The sequence below is a fragment of the Scophthalmus maximus genome, chromosome 18 (genome assembly GCF_022379125.1).
Source record: "Scophthalmus maximus strain ysfricsl-2021 chromosome 18, ASM2237912v1, whole genome shotgun sequence".
In the NCBI taxonomy this organism is placed as follows: Eukaryota; Metazoa; Chordata; class Actinopteri; order Pleuronectiformes; family Scophthalmidae; genus Scophthalmus; species Scophthalmus maximus.
Genome location: NC_061532.1, coordinates 16,998,177 through 17,015,045, shown reverse-complemented (window position 1 = coordinate 17,015,045; position 16,869 = coordinate 16,998,177). Strand labels below are relative to the sequence as shown.

The 16,869-nt window shown below is 43.1% G+C and overlaps 2 protein-coding genes across 3 annotated transcripts; both read right to left on the bottom strand.

Moving 5' to 3' along the window:
- Positions 1-792: 792 nt before the first annotated feature.
- lats1 (large tumor suppressor kinase 1) lies at positions 793-10,598 on the bottom strand. 2 transcript variants are annotated; one of them, XM_035617533.2, is made up of 8 exons: positions 10,404-10,598; positions 8,770-9,242; positions 7,876-7,993; positions 5,786-7,239; positions 4,711-5,293; positions 4,432-4,614; positions 3,612-3,718; positions 793-3,522 (listed from the first exon to the last, which is right to left on the bottom strand). In XM_035617533.2, the coding sequence occupies exons 2-8, from the start codon at positions 9,118-9,120 to the stop codon at positions 3,004-3,006; spliced, it is 3,315 nt and encodes a 1,104-aa protein (XP_035473426.2). In that variant the 5' UTR covers positions 9,121-9,242; positions 10,404-10,598; the 3' UTR covers positions 793-3,003. The 2 variants fall into 2 exon arrangements, with proteins under 2 accessions (XP_035473426.2, XP_047184530.1); XM_047328574.1 differs by having other exon boundaries at positions 8,770-9,112.
- Positions 10,599-11,221: 623 nt separating this feature from the next.
- On the bottom strand, positions 11,222-16,178 carry nup43 (nucleoporin 43). The gene is made up of 8 exons (XM_035617534.2): positions 15,939-16,178; positions 14,611-14,733; positions 14,432-14,509; positions 13,767-13,929; positions 13,512-13,647; positions 13,275-13,426; positions 13,030-13,146; positions 11,222-12,145 (listed from the first exon to the last, which is right to left on the bottom strand). The coding sequence occupies exons 1-8, from the start codon at positions 16,056-16,058 to the stop codon at positions 11,916-11,918; spliced, it is 1,119 nt and encodes a 372-aa protein (XP_035473427.1). The 5' UTR covers positions 16,059-16,178; the 3' UTR covers positions 11,222-11,915.
- Between the last annotated feature and the right edge of the window lie 691 nt (positions 16,179-16,869).

Here is a 16,869-nt window from a genome sequence, read left to right as displayed (position 1 = left end):
CAGGGGGCGAACAAGGTGCTTTGGTTTAACTTCGGGAGCTGTCTTGTCCTTGTGGCGCCCACTGGTGGCAAGAGCTGGTATTCGGTGTTTCTTAACTGTTTTCAGGATGAAACCACAAATCTTAATTAGAAATAGACAAGTAATCGATCAATTTGTAAGGAAAGTTTTTGGAAAAATAAATTATTCTCTAAAACAGTTGTGAAAAAGTAAAAGCACCAGTGTTATAAAAAATACTCAATCCGAACGGTCCATAATAAATGTTGCAGCATGTAAAGGAGAGGATCAATTTAATTCTATTCACTCACTGTTGCTTTTATCTGTGAAATTATACATAATTTATTGTATCTAATTCTTTTACAGTATATATATTGATGGAAGCTTGTGAATTCCCCCCCTGGAGATCAAGTTGGTCTTATTTTATCATTATGGTTTGTAATATTTATCTGAAATAATCCAAATCTTAAAACTAACAATGTTTACCTTTGAAATGTGAGATTAAAAGTAAAAAGTAACTGAAATTAAAGTAAATTTACGTCAACATTTTACTTAAATACAGTAATTGAGTAAATGTACTTTGTTACTTTTCCAACATTAGTCTTATGTGATGTGAAATCTACATGTTTGAGACAAAACATGTCATTCAAATGTCATCTTGGGGTTGAGTGATGCACATTTTTTTCAGTATTTTCAGACTGTCAATATATTATTTGAGAAAATTACCAGCAGAAATAATAATAATGTTTCAGCTCTACTCGCCGGTAGTTTCTTCCTACTAATAACAAAACGACAAGGTTTTTCTTGTGGATGTAAAACATGTTTTGTTTTTATTGATCACCCTCTCCCCCTGTACCCAAACCTCCCGGAGCAATAATGTACAGAAAAAAAAAAATTCTCTCACTTTTAACAATGAAAACAAGAAGCAGTGCAGAACGCCAGTGGTCACCGTCAAGTCCACGACAACAACTACATTCAGAAATATTTTCCTCATGACAAAGTACAGCAGAAACAAAACCATTATCAGCATCAGCATCATCATCGTTGTGATGTTACAGTAAAGTCTCTCTCTCTGCTGTCGGCACATCATCAATTTTGTCTTTATATTTACCTTTAGTACAGTAAAAAAAACCAACTGTAGTTTGAAGGAGCTGGGTTCTACAGACTGAAGTGATCAAAAACAATAAAATAATTTAATGATCTTGTGATCGAAGCCAACCTCTGTAGTGCTTTGGTTGAGAGATGATAATATAAAGTGTGATCAAGTCTTTACAAAAGTCATTAAATCTATTTTACGTCCCGTAAATTAGTGATTTCAGGTGAAACATACAAACGTAGTGACAGACAGAAGGCAGCAGCGGCAGTGGACACTGACGAGGGCCTGCCCTAAAGGGGAAAAATAATAATCATAATAATAATAATAAATCAGCTGACAGGGAAGAGAAATATATTTACATCAACTGTGTACAACTTCATTTATAAATACATGTTTTTTTTAAAGGTATAAATTAGAAAAAAAAATTAAAACAATAAACCTACGCTCGTTCAATCATGCTACAGCTACTCTCGTTTTGAAAAATGCCAGTCTCGATTATTATGAACCCTCTTTTTATATTTGGTGAAAGATTAAAAAAAGAAAAAAAGGCACAGCAACAATAACTATTAGAGCAATTTATCCCTGCAACTTTCTACCTCACGACTCTAAATCCCCTCATCGCGACTGACATTCAAATATAAATTAAGACGATATATTTTTTTCTTCCATTTTTTTATTTTTCAACCGATAGATGTAATGTCCTATGAGACTATTCCCACTCGTCTACACTAACGTCACCACGTTACACTTCTCTGAAATAAATTAAGGCTTTCGGGGGGTTTTAGCGTTAAGTCGTCGAAAGAGAGAATTTCTTTTCTTCTTCTCGTGTTTCCTCTGAAGATTTTCAGGCAGCACATCATCATCACAGTGTCACGTTCACACTTTAAAGGAACGGGGTTTTATGAGGTGAAAGTCAGGGTTGAGCCGAAAACCCCGATTTTTTTTCTGCTTGCACACAGAACCGACAGCTAACGGACCGCAAGCAAATAATCACTTGTTTTACTTTAGAATCTCTTACTGTCCCTTTAACACGTAATATCTTTATCCACACGGAAACCAAGGTGTAGAAATAATTTGCATCGTGTGTGTTGTTCCTGTATAATCTGGATTATTTCTCGTTGCGACCCCCCAGACTCCAGGTAATGGTCACCGTAGTACATTGAAAATAAAATTGCTTATTTTTTTGGATTTTACAGTCCCAATCTTGTTTCTAAATAAGACGCCGGTAATAGAGAAATACATTTTAAGCCAGAAAACTCCTGGTTTTACCTTCTACAATGTGGAGATCTGAATATCTTTAGGTTTTCAAAAGTTGGTCGAACATCCGAATACGTCAACTCTCCGTGTCAAGATTGATAACTAGCATTACAAAAGAAATTTTGGGGTTGGTACTCAAATTAATCTTCCAACCTGAGAGGTTATGACTTTCGTAAAAAGTCTCTTTCCTTCAGTCTTCGTGTTGCACTAACCAGCTTCACAATTTATCGTTAAACATGAGAGAAATATCAATCTTCTCATCGAGCTCTCAGCCGGAAATCAGAATTATCGTTTTTCCCAAAAAAGTCAAACTATTCCTTTAACTAGTCGAGGTAAATATGTTAAAGTGTGTTGATGTGATGGTCTGCTGCAGAGTGTTTCACGACGGATCCTACGAACAAACTTTCCTATGTTTAAGGTTTTAAATGCTGTTTACTGCTGCGACCCCCTACACACACACACACACACACACACACACACACACACACACACACACACACACACACACACACACACACACACACACACACACACACACACACACACACACACACACACACACACACACACACACACACACACACACACACACACACACACACACACACACTCTCTCTCACACACACACACACAGTATGTACAGGCGGCGTCAGGCGCTACACGTAGACCAGGTCTCGGCCCTGAGTGGCCGAGCCACCGGCTGCCGCCTCCTCCTGCGCCGGGCCCTCGCCGTCCGCCTCATCCTCGTCGTAGCCCTCGTACTCAATGGGCTTGGGGCAGCTGTACGGGTGGCCGTTGTCGTCGAAGAAGCGGCGGAAAGTGAACTCGTAGAAGGCGTGCTCCGGGTGCTTGCCGTTGCGGAACCAGCCGTTGAGCGTGTCGTTCAGGTCGTCCTCGCCGTCACTGTCGCTGCTCCACAGCTTGTCGGGGTCGACAGGGTCGAAGTTGGACGTGTCCGTGGAGTGGGCGATGGTGGGCACGTAGGGCGCGGCCTGCTGCCGCAGGTCGCTGGAGAAGTCGACGGCACCGAAGAAAGGGTGGGCCTTGATCTCGTCGGTGCCGTTCTTGCCAAGGCGGTCCTCGGGGCCGCGGCAGAGCTTGACGATGAGGTCGGACGCCTCGGGGCTAAGCTTGGCCTGGGGCAGAACGTGCAGCGTGCTCTTCCAGTTGATCACCTTGAGAGAGAGAAAGAGAGACGCCACTCAGACACGACGAACGAGTGGGGATGCGTAAAAACATTTCCCGCCGGCCGCCACACACATACCTTGAGCTGTGTCTCCAGGGGCGTGGTCGCTAGGAAGGGAGGTTGCCCAACTACCATCTCATACAGAATGACGCCGACGCTCCACCAATCACAGAGCTGCGTGTAGCCTGGGGAGGAGTCGAGACGTTTCTATATCAGTCAACTTCATCTCTGAAGACAGTCGATGTTGTCATTGGTAGTTTTTATTTCTTTTTAGATAATGTATCAGATAATCTCCCTCCAGCTAGAATGATACTAGAGCTGCAACAGTTAATCGATTACTAATCGACTACTAAATTAATCGACTACTTTTTTGATAATCTATTAATCGGTTCAAGTCATTTTTATGAGAACATTTTTTTTATTTGTAAATGATTTGATGATGAATAATCAATTTGTCTTTTTTTTCTCCCTGTCTAAAATGTGACAATTTAACCTTTGATGTGTGAAAGGAATTTCTTATCAGAACAAATATATATTCATATTCATATTCTCAGACCTAAGGTTCAGCTATCATAAGTGATATCAGGAGAATAAAAGTTGGACTGCAGCGTCCATAGTTTTGTCCCAGAAGTATATTATATTGAACAATTATTGAATTTAATGAGAAAGTAACAGGTAAACCAATAATCTGTCTGTAACTTTACGTTGTGTAGAATTTATGTTTTGGTGAGACGACAAAAAATGTGTAATTATATTCTATTCCAAGCTGTATTTCATTAGCTGTGGATGTACAGTGAGATTTGCCTTTTTAGCTGCTGATTTATGGAAAAGACAATGACACTAAAAACCAAACCAGGCACCAGACAGAACCGGAGTCCAGGCAACTGGTCCACTGTACCTGTCCGCAGCAGCACCTCCGGCGCAATGTAGTTGGGCGTCCCCACGAGCGAGTGGGCCAGACAGCGCTGGTGCTGCCGGGCCTTCCTCCTCTCCAGGGGCTTCAGCCGGTCAGTGCAGCGGCAGTTGGTCGGGTCCTCCCACTCCTTACTGAAGTCCATGCTGTCCTGCCTCACGTGGTCGCCTGGAGAAGAAAAAGAAGCACAAAAGGTGTGCTTCAAAATTTTGACGCCATACCGGTCGACCCCTACAAATCTTAGTAACAAAACGTGATACCAACCGCTCTGGTAGTACTTGGAGTCGTGTGTCCAGCGGAAGCCGGTGCACAGGCCGAAGTCGGTCAGCTTGATGTGTCCGTCACGGTCGATGAGGATGTTGTCGGGTTTGATGTCCCGGTGGATGAAGCCCATCTTGTGGACGCTCTCCACGGCGCAGGTGAGCTCGGCGATGTAGAACTGTGCCAGCTCCTCCTTGAAGATGCCGAGCCGGATGAGGAGGCTCATCATGTCGCCGCCCGGGATGTACTCCATGACGAAGTACAGGTTGTCCCGGTCCTGGAAGGAGTAGTAGAGGCGCACCACCCACTCGTTATCGGCCTCGGCCAGGATATCCCGCTCGGCCTTCACGTGGGCCACCTGGTTCCTCAGCAGCACGTCCTTCTTGCGAAGCGTCTTCATGGCGTACAGCGCGCCCGTGTCCTCCTTGCGTGCCAGGCACACCTCGCCGAACGCGCCGATGCCGAGCGTCTTGATCCGCTTGAACATGGACTTGTCCATCTTGGCTCGCTTGAGCCGGATGTAGTTGGACTCTTTCTGACAGAGCATCATGCGCATCTGCTCCTGGGCCTCTGATGACAGACCCACCTGAGCACGGGAGAAATGCAAAGAGGATTTTAAAAATGTGACGTCATCCCAAAACAAAAACACTCGTGGTTAGATTTTGAAAATCTAAACAAATGCAAATGAAACGAGATGCAACAATACATTTCCAAAGTTTTATAATTCTGATTTTAGTCCAAAACAAAAGATGCACGAGCAGTGAAATGACTAGTGAGATGAAGTTCAATACATCATGCAGCCACAGTGCATTTTAAATACAACAACATCTTACTTGAATGACTGGTGTGTGTGTGTGTGTGTGGACTGGTCAGCAGAGAAACCTTTACCTTTTTTAGATCAGCTGTTAGTGACAGCGAGGAGAGACAGGAAGAGAAGAAGAACAGCTCAGGAAAAAAAATTGAATATAGGAAACAGACAATACAGTGATGACAAGCTTGTCAAGGGAGGAAACAAGTTGGAAAATAGCAAAGAAGAAAAGGCAAGAAGCTTCGTCTTTACTCGCGACTGATTTCTCACCCGTTGCATCTCACTCTCCAGCTGCTTCCTCCTCCGGATCCGCTGCTGATGGTTCTTCAGGATGTTCTCCACGTGTTGCTCCATAAAGAACTTGAAGGCCTGGGGGGAGTAGAGCGCAACCCTGCCCGACTCCCCCCGCCGCTCCTCGTCTCTCTTGTTGCGGCGGACGGGAACGGGCGATGTCGTGATCTGTTTCTTCTCCTTCTCGGTCGGCGCGGAGCTTTTGGCGTTGTCTGGCGTCTTGTCTCTAGAGTTGTCGGCGCCACCTCCGCCACCGCCCTCCTCCTCGGCGGGCTCATCCCTGAGCTTATTTACGCCTGGATCGTACGCTGGGGGGAAGGGTGCGGCCGCCTGCTGCAGGAGATGCTTAGGGTAGGGTGGAGGGGGACCCTGGTAGCTGGGTACTTCTGCTGCTGCGGGGATCTGAGGAGCAGGAGCGGAGGGTTCTGGGTAGGCAGGTGCAGCCTGAGGGGGTGTGGCCTGCTGCAACCATGGTGGGTGTGTGGGCGCCACAGCGGTGTGCAACTCAGGCTTGTGCACGCGCATGCTCTTGACTGGCTGCAGGATGGGGGCCTGGGTGATGGCGGTGACCGTGGTGGCCGAGGGCTGGGAGCCGGCTGGGTGCTGCGCTCGGCCGTTAAGCTGGTGGTTGTTGAAGGAGTTGGAGCGGACCGGCATGTTGCTGTGTTGCCACGACGGGGACAGGTCCTGGTTGCTGCTGTTGCCGGAGGAAGACGGCGGCTGGTTGGGGGCCAGGGGGGCCTGGGACCAGGACTGAGGGGGGCCGATGTTGCACAAGTCGAGGTTGTGACTGTTGCGGTTGGGCACCATCAGGGACTGCGGGATGTTTCCGCCGTTGACGTACGAGGGAGAGGATGCAGGGCCCCCAGTCTGATCGGTGGGACTGTGTCGGCTGCTCTGGTTGACCGGGTATGGGGGAGGGGGCTGTCGGCTGCCCCCCGACATGTAGTCCGACTGAGGGGAGCCGTTCTGAGACCAGCCGGAGGGGAAGGTGAACTTACTCCCTCCAGAACTTTGCATGATGATGGGCTGGTGGCCCACAGACACGGGGCTGATCCCACGCTGGTTCTGAGATGCCCCAGACTGGTACCCGTCAGGCCACGCCCCCTGCGGGACCGGAGAGATGCGGGGCACCAGGTAATCCATGTTGCCAGAGTAGCGCTTGGTCGACGGGTTGTTGTCCCAGGACGACGCAGAGGGCATGGCGCCGCGGTTCGGCGGAGGCGTCACACTGCGCACTTGAGGCGGCAGCGGAGGGTTGACTCTCTGGCCGTTGCCAGGGTGACCCTGCGGAAAGGCCGGCGGCGGTCCAGGGCTGTCCGAGCGGTACATTATTCCATCCACCATGATGGGACCGTGTCGAGGAGCCAGAGATTCCTTGGAGCCTTTCCAGCTCGGCCTCCTCAGCACAGACTGTTGCTTATGGGAAGCTCCTGCAGACAAAATCAAAACACAAAGTAAAAAATATAGTTATAGTAAAGTAACAGGTGGAGTTTCTTCAGTTACAATTATTCGTAAAAAAAAAAGTTTGATGGCTATTAAAATCGGTCAGAGGCAAATTTAGGGTTGAGTGTCAAAAGTGCCAAGGACACATCGACATGCGGACTGGGGAAGTGGGAATCAAACCGCCGACCTTCAGCTTAGTGGGCAACCGTCTCTACCTCCTGAGGCCCAGCCACTTGCTCTCATATGACGTGGTTTGTCAACATGTATTTTGCTTACCTTGCCCTGCATTTACTTTTCTGGTTTTAATTTGGGTCACACACACACAAAAAATATATGTACATAGTCAAGTAGCGACTATCATGGTGGTTACATCCTTCAATCACTGCCCCTCCTTAAATGCATTATTACCAACAATATGAGTGAAAATCATCAACCTAATTTCATGTCTACTTCTTTCATTTAATGACTCAGTGACTCTCAGAACCTTTTGTCATTTCTTTTAAGCAAATGTCCCAAATCCTGCGAAACAATATCGAGGCTGAGGGAACAAACACGCCTGGATGGAAGATAAAAGAAGAGAAAGAAGCAGCAGCAGCTCGTCCCAGAGGACCGTTTTAACGTACCTGGGGCTTTCAGGCCTGTTGTGTTGGGGTTGTTAACGGACATCTGCTCCCTCATCGAGTCCTGGTAGGTCACTTTACTCATGTAGTCCAACGCCACTGGGTTGCGAATGTTGCTGGACTTCAGGGCAAAAAAAATTTGTGGTGTTTAATAGGCACAAAGTGTAAAAAGATGCAGTCAGGTTGTGAGGTGGCAATTCTGAGCCGTCTGTCTGAAGACGAGCAGTCAAGTACATGAAATGTGGAAATGAACAGCAACAACCGAGAAACAACAACTTATACTTGCATTTAATAATCATATATTGAGCTAATTACTTTTGAAAGCAAGTAAAGGTTCTTGCTTTTAAAAGTCGTGTAAATGGACTATAGCTGAAACTATTTACTAATTAGTTAGATCATTAATTATTCCGCACCTGCATTTATTAGTGGATTTTCTGTTACGTATATTTAAAGTCTTAACGTTTCCCCAATTTTCCATCATAAAAAAACGCAAAGCCCCAATCATTTATCCAAATCGTAGCCTATTAATCTTCTATTGATCAACAAAATGAATTGATGAACTAATAATTAATAAATTAAGACTTTTATTTCAACCTGTTACAACTGATGACTACCGTGCAGTTGTTTATAAACCATTTCATACCTGGATCGCACACACTGCCTCAAAACAAGTGGCGACTGCCAAGTGAGAAAAACCCCCATGCTTTTGTTTCCTCGACTGTACGAGCTCGTCGTACCACTTTGCATACTTGTCATGTTCCAAATAATTCTCCCCGAAGCGACGTGCACCGGGCGATTATATTCCATCGCAGCGCTATGTATACAATGACATTTCTCCATAATCCTGCATAGCAACATGTCTTAGTAACGCAGGACAGACACAAACAGTCATCTCACCTCTTCGAACCCTGCACACGGGGCCTCCAGTGACATGTGTTTGTTCGCCTCGGGGCCCGACGTGTTGGGCTCATTGGCGAACGGCATGAGGGACTTGCGGATCTCCTGCAGGGCCTTGTGGTAGGGGTTTTTGGGGTTGACGCAGCGGCCTTGCTGCCGCGGGTCCTCGGGAGGCATTTTCCCCGCAGCTCCGCCGGCGTCCACTTTAGGCGGGTCGGAGGGTTTGGACAGGTTGCGCAGGCTGTTCCGTATTTCCTGCAGCATTTGCTGGCTGTTGCCGCTGTAGTTGCTGGCGGGGAACGTCTTGGGCCTCATCTGTCGGTATCCTTCGGGTTTCTCCCCCCTCCTCATGTAAAAGCATGTATGAAGACGACAATAGGGATGAAGAGGTTATCACTCTGTCCAGGGGGGGGGGGGGGGGGGGGGGCGGCAGAAGAAGGTAGCCAACGGTCTGACTTCACACCTGCATCCTCCTGAAAACAGCAACAACAGCTTCATGAGTATGCATCCATCTACAGGAGTGCGTGTCATGTTACCTAACAGGTTGGGCAGACGACAGGTGGAGAGTTGCCAATAAATAAATACTCACACATAAACATTAGAAATAAGGAGTTTGTTGTTGATCATGTTTGGGAGACTATGGATAGATAAATACTTTGCAAATCACGAGGAAAATTTAGGCATCCTGTATGTTCTTCAGTACAGTCAACACAACAGCCACACACGGGAAAAACCGAGGCAACAAATGGGAAAAACTGAAAACAATTAGACGCAGGACGAATGAACTCTTAAACAATCATGAAGCAAAACTGACCTCGAGAAAGCGGACAAAAGTCTAATTTATAATATTTCGATTATCAATTAATCTGTCGTTTCGTCTATAAAATGACGACCAATTGTCGATTGTGTTTCCCAAAACCCCCAAGATGATGTTTTGTTTGGTCCACACACCAAAGAGGTGAAGTCACAGAGGAGCAAAGACACCAGAGAGTATTCACATTTAAGAAGATGAAAACATTGAATTTTGACCCTTTTCCCCCATAAAAACTACATTAACCGACAAATCGATTATCACAATAGTTGGCGATTAATTTAGCAGTCGATTACAAATCGATTAATCGATTCAATATCTGCAGATAAAAACGACATGGTGCACTAACACCAATCAAATGAGAAGCACATATAACCATTATTATCTTTAGCTTAATAAAAGATAATTAAACTCTATAACTTCTTTACTTTTACATAATTTAACGGACTTTAAAGAAACAAAACAACACTCCGTCCACTTGCTAGCGTCGTTAGCACGGTGCGCTAGCAGGTCGCTCCATCAACGCTAATCCTCCTGCGTCGGGTCGAGTGATGCTAAGACGACGCCGCGGAAGCTGTTCGCCCCAAAATCCGCCCAAATTATCGCCAGTACGTCGTGAACAGATTGGCGGCGAAGTGACGCTGTGTTCATTGTCACTTTGCCTAACACGTAACGGCGCAGCGGCTCCTCCGCGGCCCTGGCATCCATTTGCTGCCGCTGCCGCTGCTACTAGCTTGATAGCTAGCTAGCTGCCGCTAGGCTAATTCAACAACAGGTTGAGAGTTAGCCGTGCTAGCTCGTTAGCCGCGTTTTGTCAACTGACCGGAGTCTGTGGCTTCCCGTCGACACTCGTTCCCGTTTTGACGACACACGACGTTTCCTCGACCTTTCTCGGGCGACGAGGACGCGATTTGTTCCCCACTTGTTTGTGCCGCCGAGCTGGTTGTCGGTCGTGGGTCGTGTTGAATTCCTGGGATGTCTGAATGACAAGTGGATCGGCCACAAGCTGAACACGAAAACAACACGACACACTTCCGGTATTTTCACAATAAAATAACGCTGAATGTATTTATTTTTTTTTGAACTACACCAATCCTGTAAACAGGATTTTCTTTTTCTATAAACACATACATGAGGAATTAGGGTTGCAACAATAAACAAACCAGCAATAAATATGAATCGGAGGTAAAGTGTAAGTAAATAAATATACCAACACAACTACTTATTAATATAATAAAACACTTCCTGTAATTAGAGGGAAAACTTATTTACAGAAACCTCCAGAAATTATTTTGAGCTAGCCGACCTGTAAAATAAAGCTGTAACCACTGTAATAATAAAAAATATACTTCTTTATTTTTTAAATTTATTTGTTAGGGACAGTGCCCATTGATCAATAGAGCCATTTAGCACAATGTCCTCGTCCATATATGTTGGTTTGAATCAAAAATGGTAATCCCAGAAAATAATCCAAATCTGCGAGGCTCGTTTTCGAGGCTGCTGCTCCACTCTTAATTTTAAAAGAAAACCGGAAGCACTACTGGAAGAATTATTGGAAGAAGCTTCAGGAAACTTCAGACAAGTTCCCCGGATGCAGCTTTCACTTTTTCACCTTTTGCATTATAAAAAAAACAAGCACGATTAACTTCTAATTTTTTAATTGAATTTGTGAACAGACTTTTTATTTTTATGTATGCAAAAAATGTTTTAACAACAACATCCATACAAAAAAATCGGACTGTAGAGCTAAAATTATCTTCTTCATGGCAGAGTATTGGGGCCATGTTGAGAAAAGAATATGAGATTTTTTAGAATAAAGTCAAAATTCAGAAGAAAGTTATAATATTACAAGAATAAGGTCGGAATATATTGAGGAAAAAAAGGCAGATTAGTGCAGTGATAAAGTCTTAACGTAATGAGTCGGCTACAAGTTAACAAGACGCTCCACATTCCTCATTTTACAGCAGGCTACAGGCTGATCTTCTGATGTTACCCCTCTAGAAATTAATAAAATAAATTACAACTTAATTTTTGTAATATTATGACGTTAGACTCAAAACCTCTGCATTTTCCCCCACTTCAAAGTGGCCCTAACACTCTGCCATCATGCTAGGAATGACTTAAAAAAATATTGACCCATGATGATCCATCAAAACAACTGCAAAACATGTATGAAACATATGACATAGAACAGAAAGACACAAGTAAAGCCAAAACGCACTCTTGTGAATATAAAGTATTTGTGGCTCCCCTTGTATGATCACAGCAGACACAATAAAACCTCTGCTGGGACTGAAACTGATAAACATCTTGTACTGCGCACTCGTGATTCTTTTTAAACCGGGATCTGTCTGTTGACAAAGATGGCCTCTCCGTCGGTGCCGCAGACGAGACACTGTCCCAGTACGTCCAAGCTGTTGACCGACAGTGTCTGGCTGGGCAGCATGTGGGATGTCTCCAGGCGGCCTTTACTGGAGTCTCCGCTCAGCCAGGCACTGATTAGGGACTGGTTCCCTCCAACCGGAGCCATCGCGCTGCGGGACATCATGCTGTTGTTCCTGCCACCTGGGAATGCGATGATGAAACATATAATACGATTTGAGATTAATGTGGTATTATTATGTTTATGTATAGTTTCCTTGGCATGTCGATATGCCGGCTTTTATAACATCTGTCACACTAGCTGACTCAGTGTTGTTGTGGTCACTGTGACAACCGAGAAATAATAGCCGGGGTTTGATGACTAATACATGAAATATATAAACATCCTCGGAGTAAGACAAACGTTAAAGTTTCTTACTAACGACACGTAAAATCGTTCAGGAAGGTTAGAGGTATTGGTTGACAACATCTTAAATTTGATTACTCCAATAAAGTACTTTAAAATTGTTCTGAGGTAAATGTACTTCGTTACATTACACAGGCAGTTTCTTAAACCATGTTACTCCTTCAAACTGACAAAAACACATTTATTGCTTCAGATAATCAACATTTTTAATCCATCTTCATTGAAAACATTGCACTGCTAATAAAATAAATATTTACCTTATTTTTAAAGCTCTACTGTACCTCGGTAACCTCCCAGATATGTTTATTGTAGTTTTGTTAAGTTTTAATAAAAAAAACTGTATAACCTGGCACCAGTTAAAAACACTGCTAACATCATTATCCTTTCACGGCAGCAGAAGGAGTGTACATAAAGCTCATGGGGCTTTAAGCTTCACTCAAGCTAATGGAAGTATCCTCTTTTCTATTTAACCCTATAATACTTAAATTAAGTGTACGTTTAAGTGTATAGTTGTAAAATCTGGTCTAATATCTTCTGGATTATGGCACAAAATGCCAGTTCTCCGCAACACAAAGATTTGTCCATGGAAAACTGTGTTTGTCGTATACTATTTGATCCTGTTGGATAAAATGAACGGGAAAGATTTGATATTCCAGCTTGCCTTGTAGGAAGGAGGGCATCTCTGACTGCGAGGACGTCTCCCAGTGCAGCAGCGAGCCATCCTCCGAGCATGTGAACAGGTGGTCCGGGTTGGTTGGGTGGAAGTGGACTTCCCACACTAGGCAAAAAAAAAAAAAAAAACAGCAAAAAAACACTTACATTAACTTCTACAAAAAAGGTTAAAGCAAAAAAGAAAAATGTACCTGTCTATATAGAACTTCTTCAAAATGAACTTGAAAATCTTACTTTCAGCAGAGTGCGCCTCCATGAGTGAGAAGGGAGTGCTGCCCTGCCTCACGTCCCAGACGCAGAGCATGCCGTCCTGGCCTCCTGTGGCCACAATGTGCTGTTGGTTCGGATGTCTGTCCACACAGTGCAGAGGAACTCTGTCGCCCGACCTGAGAGGAAACAACTCGTCATAGTTGCGCGTAATGAAAGGAAACGGAAAAACAATTTTTTTGCTTGTAACTGAGGAGATCTTACAGGGAAAGAATCTGCGATGGCGAGTTGCTCTGTTGTCTGAAGTCCCACATCTTGAGTTGGCCGATGGAGTTCACAGTCAGAATCTCTGTTGTCCTCAGGAAGGTGACGGCATGAATGGTGCTGCTGTCTGCGTTCTCTGGCAACGATCAAACAGTCCAGTAAAATATATTATTCACGTTATTCGTTATACGCAACAGTGTGCATTCTAATGCAAAATGCTGGGTTTCCCACAGCAGTTTAATCTTTATCTCTCACCTATGACTCGATTGACTCCCTCCTGGTCGGCTCTGAAGACGATGATCCTGCCGTCTTCGCCGACCGTAACTATCTCGGGGCTGCTGCACACGACGCCGGTGCAGGGGGCGTTGTCGCAGGGGTAACGATGTGCTCTCGCCCACTGCTGAGAAACTGATATTGTCTGCAAGTCGAGAGAGAGAGGAGACAAAATGAAATTAAAGGATTTATAAAAGTATCCAAAATTCTTTCCCTAGCACTACAACTGCATCTGTTGCATGTTACATATGGATTTATAAAGGCATACATAAAGAACATTGTGGTCATTTGCAGTTATTAACAAATGAAACACATTTTTTAAAATTTGATTAACGACTTCAAAAATGCAAGACGAGCGTCAGGCGACCGGTTTATCCTGAGATCCAAGTCGAATGTTCCTCTATTGGGATTAACTTCACTGCTTCATCCATGTTGTGTTGCCACAAGATTTTATAGACTTCACTTAAACATTGTTTGATAAAACCAATTTAGAGTTTGCAGGATGATGTCAGGAGTTACATATTCCACAAATAGAAGCATAAGATATGAGATTACTGTCCAGGGTATGTTGGGAATGGCTCCATGTGTCTACATGTGAAGGGCAGGCTCAGGAGTATAAGTACACTGTGTGAGAGTATAATGCATACCTGACTGTTTTGGTGGTGTCGGAAGATGGTGACTGCTCCAGTCGAAGATGCTGTGACGATTCTGTCTTGGTCCAGAAACTGTAAAATATCAAAAGACCCAAACAAAAAATGAGCCCTGGCGCACAGACTCATAATAAAGATTTTTTTAAAGTTGGGAAGAAACGTTTTAGGAGACTTACCTGAAGGTCCAGAACATCACCATCATGCTTGTGTTCACACAACAGCTGAGGGTCTCCTTCAAATCCATCGTCCGTGCCAGAACTTCCATTATTCCCAATGGACCAGATGGATATTTTGTTGTTCTGCAATAAACACAATCAGGGCTGATGGAATCCAACTCGTCGAGTAACAGCAGTAATTGTAGTTGTGTTGTGACACCAACCAAACATCAGTCATCAGTGTGATTTTACCCAATAACTGTACTTAAGTGGATTTTTGACATATTTAACATTTCCACTCCACCACATTCCTGAGGGAAATATTCTACTTATTGCTCCACCACATTTATCTGACAGCTCCAGTTATTCTACACTTTTAAAAACTACTAGCAAATACCTTAAATGTAGGAATTTGTACTTGTAGCAGTATTTTTGAAGAGCACAACTTCTAGTTTGAAATATTAAAAAATATATGAAATTAAAGATATATATAAATGGTCACTTGCATATATACAAACATACTATACATATACCTTTATATGCATCAATCAAAAGAAAACAGGGACACGTGCACGAGTGAAAAATTATTTACAGACTCTCTGAATAACTCAAAGTAAGACGGAAAAAAATTAATTACATATAACAGTTATTCCTCATTTCAAATTTCCCATGGGCAACACCGTAATTTGGAGTCTACTCTAACAATGCTTATTTCAGATATTTCTTATCAAAAGTAAACAGAGGTGATGAAGAAGGAAGAACAGCACCTCTTTTGTATCATCAACTTTATTTAACTTTTAATATCTTAGTATAATTTATTTTGTGTAATAATTCATAACTGCATTTATTGTTGTTTTTATTAGTATACATCCTTTCATTATATTAGCTAACCTTCTTATATTGCTGGCTTTTAAATTATTGATTGTTTTGATTAACATTTGTCTCTAAATCAGTATTCATTTTAACCTCCTATGTCTTGTCAACCACTATGAATTGAGTTTGATTTGTCTGCAAAGTTGCTACTGTATATAAATAAAGTTCTTCTACTTTCTCTCAAGGAATTTTACCAGCTATGGGCAAAGCCAATCTCAACGACGTTTAATGCTAACAATTAATACGCATGGTTTATTTAATAACTCCTGAGATCCCTGCAGCAAATACAACAATCTATTGGTGCATTTGATTCACGCCGAAGTGACACTAAACGACTCATAACGCGTCTCGAGTCGTGATCTGACCGTTACAAAACCAGTGAGCCCACTAATTATGGAAATACATTCAAATGATGTATTTTTCTCAATGAAGTTTGGCGACTTGAAGTCCATTCATTACTTGTCAACTTCGCCCACCTCGTTGTCCCATGAGCCGGTGGCAAACACGTCCGGCTGCTGCAATGACGAATACGACACTGGCTTCCATCTCGTTTTGCTGATTTTCTGGGACACGTACTTAGCGTTTATATTCTCCATTGTTCCGGAAACAGTCTCCCGCACTTTAGATTTAAAAATCAAAACAACGTTAGCCGGTGGCGTTAGCAAAACCGAACCATACGCGCCCAGTACTGCTAGTACATCCGTAAGTACGGTGGCTCAGCGGGGTCAAACAAACTCAATGAGACGATGGCGCTTTGGGCGGTTGGTAAAATAATGGAATGGCGCATTACCGCCACCAGCTGGTATGAAGAGGGTACTGTCGAAATATATTCAGACCTAGAAAAGAATTTAAAAAAATATAAATAAAAGATGGAAATAAGAAGTTTGTAAAGAAATAATAATAATAAGGGCATTATACTACAACATATATAGGAAGAAACCAAATAAGAATGTGTCAAATATGTATAAGGCAGCACATACAACAGCTGAAACATTGGTCTAAAAACTTTTTAGCAAACTTTCCAGAAAGTTATTTCTTTTTTAATTCTTTAATTTTTTATTTTGATTAAATCAAAATATAAAGGCAAGTGTGACACTGCATACAAATTGTCATAAACAATATTTATAAATGAATAAATAATATATGTCTGAAAAATAGGAGCAAGCGGAAGCCAAAGCTTATTTATTCCCCCCTTATTCAACTGCGTATAATTACTGTACAACATTAGCAGCTATAAACACCAATTTACACCAACTTATACCAAATTATTTACATTCATGCCTTAGTCAAAATATTGACAAAGCCAACAAAGAAAAAAAAAATATATATATATCCCACTCAAAATCACCTACCATCATCCCAATATCCTTTACAAAAAATATTTTTTGTACCTTTTTTTAAACTGAC